The 4374-nt window shown below is 41.6% G+C and overlaps 1 protein-coding gene across 3 annotated transcripts in view; it reads right to left on the bottom strand.

The window, feature by feature from the left end:
- The window catches only part of LOC107677836 (insulin receptor substrate 2-B-like), a 46247-nt gene that overhangs the window by 13567 nt on the left and 28306 nt on the right, over window positions 1–4374 (bottom strand). Inside the window, exon 2 of one of the 3 annotated variants that reach the window (XM_016472876.1) lies at window positions 1066–2122. The exons of the other annotated variants lie outside the window; for them this stretch is intronic. Coding sequence (XP_016328362.1) covers window positions 2082–2122 — 41 coding nt within the window. The 3' untranslated portion in view covers window positions 1066–2081. Of the gene's footprint in view, window positions 1–1065; window positions 2123–4374 lie in introns of those variants that run through there. 3 annotated transcript variants of the gene reach the window in all.

Below are 4374 nucleotides of genomic sequence, written 5' to 3'. Positions count from 1 at the left end.
CTTACCAAAACAAAGTTACTGGGTTAATCTTTTTCACGTTTCCTTGGTTGGTAGATGCACTGGGGACCTGATTATAATAGCACTTAAAACCTGGAAAAGTAAGATTTTCATGATATGACACCTTTAAACAGAATTCTGTTTAAAAGGAATTCGGCCTGACCATCATGATGATCTTTATATTCATCCTCAACCAAACCTTACCATGTCCTACCTGTCCCGTCTAAGAATAACCTGACATGCCCTTCACCTACCATTACCTTCTCTATCCCCTTACAGCTCTGGCGGGCAGTGGAGTTGTATGGTGGCCTGCTTTGACCCTGGTGCACAGAAGCAGTGCCTTTGATAAAGGGCTTTGTCTGACCTAACAATAGTGGTGGGGGCACAATGCCGCCGCTTTCAGAGCTCTCTGCACAGCGGCGTCTGGAGGGGATGGAATGCTGCTAGTTCATTGTTCAACTGAACAACCTACAGTTTAGGTTGGCCAGATGTTATAACCAAACAAAGTTTTGTCTACTGGCCAGTTCTGGTTTTTACTTGCCTTGCCAACATTTGTACTGGCCTGACCACGAAAGAATGCTAAAGATTAAAAATATCAATGTATTTTAATATTTGCTAATCTATATACTGTTAAAAAGTTTGGGTTGGTAAGATTTATGTTTTGAAAGAAGTCTCGTATATCCATCAAAGCTGCATTTATTTGATCAAAATACAGTAAAAATGTGAAATATTAATACAATTTAAAATAACAGTTTTATATATTTTAAAAAATAAAATATTTTATAATATATGCAATTTATTCCTGTGATGGCAAAGCTGAATTTTCAGCAGCCATTACGCCAGTATTCAGTGTCACATGATCGTTCAGAAATCATTCTAATATGCTTATTTGCTGCTCAAGAAACATTTCTCAATCAAAGTTTAAAACAGTGCTGCTTTTTTGTGGAAAACCTGATGCATTTTTTTCAGGATTCTTTAATGAAAGTCTGTATGTATTATTTTATTATTATTATCATTAAATGTTAAGTCCTTACAAAATGAACGGATTGTGGTTTTCAAAACATTCTTATTGGCACTTTCAAGACTAACACTATGTTAGACAACTAGATAAATTCCACAAGGGAGTGAGGAAAGTAGTACTCAAAGATAAAAAAACAAAAAAATAAAAGAATGTCCCCAACTGAATACAGGAAGCCGACAAGTAGTTAGCCTTACTCCTGTGCACATACAAGCAAACAAAGGTGACCATTTTTAGTCTGAGCATATCCAGTTTGGGTCAGTGATGTTGCTATATATTAACCACCTTCATGGAATCAGAGATCCGATCCAGCCATCCTCTGCCCTAAAAAGTGCATGGCAGCACAAGACCATCTGCGTCACTGCATGGACACCAAACTCCATGTGCGTCACCACACACACCGCTCACACATCACAAGCATATCATAGTGCCATGCCACAGCAGGTCGCCGCTATAAGTGGGACAATGACCAAACAACTGCTGCCTCTCTTTCATTCCCGGCCTATTTTAGGAGCTGTTCTGCCAGCCTACGATAGTGGGATTGCCCATGACCCCGCAGGAGTCTTTTCTTTCACTGGTAGATGAACTTACAAAGGGTGGCACCAGCTGGTACAGACGTCATTGGTCCAGTAGAACGGTGTTAGCACAGGGAGCTGATTCGTGTCTGTTACGACCCATGGCTCAAGGGAAGCAACAAACAGAGGACACATGCAAAACCAAATTGTTGACTCAAAATATAATTTATTCAAAAATTAGAGTCACATGAAAAAAGTAAAGAAAACCATAAAGAAAACAACCATGTATTGGAAAAACATCAGTAATGCCAGTGTGTAATGTGAAATGCATGGCTGTAGGGAGATGTAGTGTACTGCGGTGTTGAAGTGCGAGGGCAAAAGCAAACCAAACAAGCCACAAAACCAAATATCCAAAACCGAAGCCCCACTCTGGCTCAAGCGGAGGCCTCTTTTAAACGGAGCGTCTGATAGAGAACAGGTGTTTCAAACGGCTGCCAATCAAGGTAGATTGTGGGCTCAACAGCGATCCCACGAACAAATGGCAGGGGTCGTCACACCCCTCCCCATAAGGCAGGGACTCCCACAAAGATCCCTGTAATGAAGTATCAAAACAAATCAGCCAAATAGCATACCTGAATCAGAACCAAAAACAGCTCCTAAAAAAAACACACCGAAGGAAGAAAACATCTAAATTAGCCCAAGACCATAGCTACATTATGCATCTGAAGCGCGAGACAGCGCATCAGCTACCACATTTTCCGAACCTCGGACGTGTCGAATATCCAGGCAGAACGACTGCAAAAACAGAGACCACCGAATCAGCCACTGATTCGGACACTAAGGAATTCAGAAATGTCAGTGGATTATGATCCGTGTATATCACAATAGGGGCACCTGAATTTAAATACACGGCAAAATGCTGTAGTGCCCAAATAAGGGCCAACGCTTCCTTTTCAACCACAGAATAGTGACGCTGATATGAGGTAAACTTTCTTGAAAAAAAGCTAACTGGATGATCTACTCCATCATCATCACTCTGCTGAAGGACGGCTCCAGTTCCCACGTTACTGGAATCAACGTGCAGCGTAAAAGGTTTATCAAAGGATGAACACAGCAGAGACTTAACATTTTCAAAAGCCGTCTCACAGCTAGGAGACCAAACAAACTTTACCTTGCCCTTCAACAAGTCTGCAAGTGGTGCGACTACAGTCAAAAAATTATGACAAAAAGATCGGTAGTCCTAAAAACCTCATAAGTTCTTTCTTGGTTGTCGGAGAAGGAAAGTTCTGGATGGCTTTGACATTTGCATGTACTGGACGCATTTCCCTATTTCCCACTACTTTCCCAAGAAACATCACAGATGCCTTGGCAAACTCACTAGTGATGTGAGGGGTAAACACTGGGATAAACGACAGGGGGAAAAGCTGAAGCTGATGCTTCACTTTATAGCACTGACACCAGTCATGATGGAGTACCTTACCCCTAAACATTGAAAAGATATTAGGATATTACGACAACTTTACTCTTAGGACATCGCAAACTAATTTTTTTAATGAATATGACTTAACCTGACGGAGGACGCGCTCAGTCATTCAGACAGTCTCTCTCTCTCTCTCTCTCTCGCGCAAGCTGTTTAGGCATGTTTTGTGCCATTGATCGTCGTCATCCTTAATAAATAAAACATTTATTCATGCTTGGGTGTCAGCTGTGAATCCAGTGGAGAGAAATCCCCCACCAATAACTGCAAACTGACATTCAGATCTGCCTCCATTTTGTTTGCAACGCCCCACCTTCCAACGATCCAATCAATTCCAGAAGGACGCAATCAAGTCCCGCCCTCTCATTTCAGATTCCGTTTCACTCAGATATACGTCACAGTAGAGAAGAAAAGACAATCGCAACTTCCGTTTCATGCCGACTTTAAGTTTACCGTAAGCCGAGCTTCAGACAAACGTCTTAACACTGAGCGTAACAGTTTTAAAGGGGTCATATGACGTTGCTAAAAAGAACATTATTTTGTGGTAAAATATAGTATTTTGGTGTAATGCAATGTGTTTATGCGGTTTAAGGTTAAAAAAACACATTATTTTCCATCTAATGTACATTATTGTTTCTCCTCTATGCCCCGACTTTCTGAAACACATCGATTTTTACAAAGCTCATCGTTCTAAAAAAAGCGAGGTGTGCTCTGATTGGCCCGTTATCCAGTGCGTTGGGATTGGCCGAATGCCTCAAACGTGTGAAGGAAATGTTACGCCCCTTAACACAGGGGTTTTCAACCTGTGGGGCACCTGGCCAGCACCTGTCAAGGGGGGCGCGAGCATCAGTTAATTCAGAGACGTTCCCTTGAGAATTTATGAATATGAGTTAACAAATCTTTAGCCATCCACTAGGGGGCAATCTGACTCCCACTGCTAGTCGAAAGTTAGAGCAGAGTTGGCCGCTTATTGACAGTGTAAGATGATTTACGGTTAGCCGTGTCGGAAATCCAACCACTGATTGGCATGTTGTTATCTCAGAAACAGGTTCAGCCATCACATTGAATCAGGTAAACTGGTTATATATTTATGTTTCAGTATAATTACGCACGCTATACCAGGGGCAGTTCTAAACCCTTTTTAGGTGGGTTTCAGCCACCCTATCTGTCACCTTAGCCTCCCAAAACTATCTCAGGACGAGACAAAACCAATAAAACTCGTTACAAATGAGGCATTTGTTGCATCCAGTGGGGACATAATTACTGATTATAATGACTTATACAGTTTTTTTACGCGTTGCGTATCGTGCTGCGTAAACATATAACCATGTCTGCATTTGTGATCGGAGAAACAACAAACAACAAGC

Source organism: Sinocyclocheilus anshuiensis, unplaced genomic scaffold (assembly GCF_001515605.1).
Source record: "Sinocyclocheilus anshuiensis isolate Anshui unplaced genomic scaffold, SAMN03320099.WGS_v1.1 scaffold1077, whole genome shotgun sequence".
NCBI lineage: Eukaryota > Metazoa > Chordata > Actinopteri > Cypriniformes > Cyprinidae > Sinocyclocheilus > Sinocyclocheilus anshuiensis.
The sequence above is the reverse complement of the archived record's forward strand: the minus strand, read 5'-3'. Positions and strand labels throughout refer to the sequence as shown.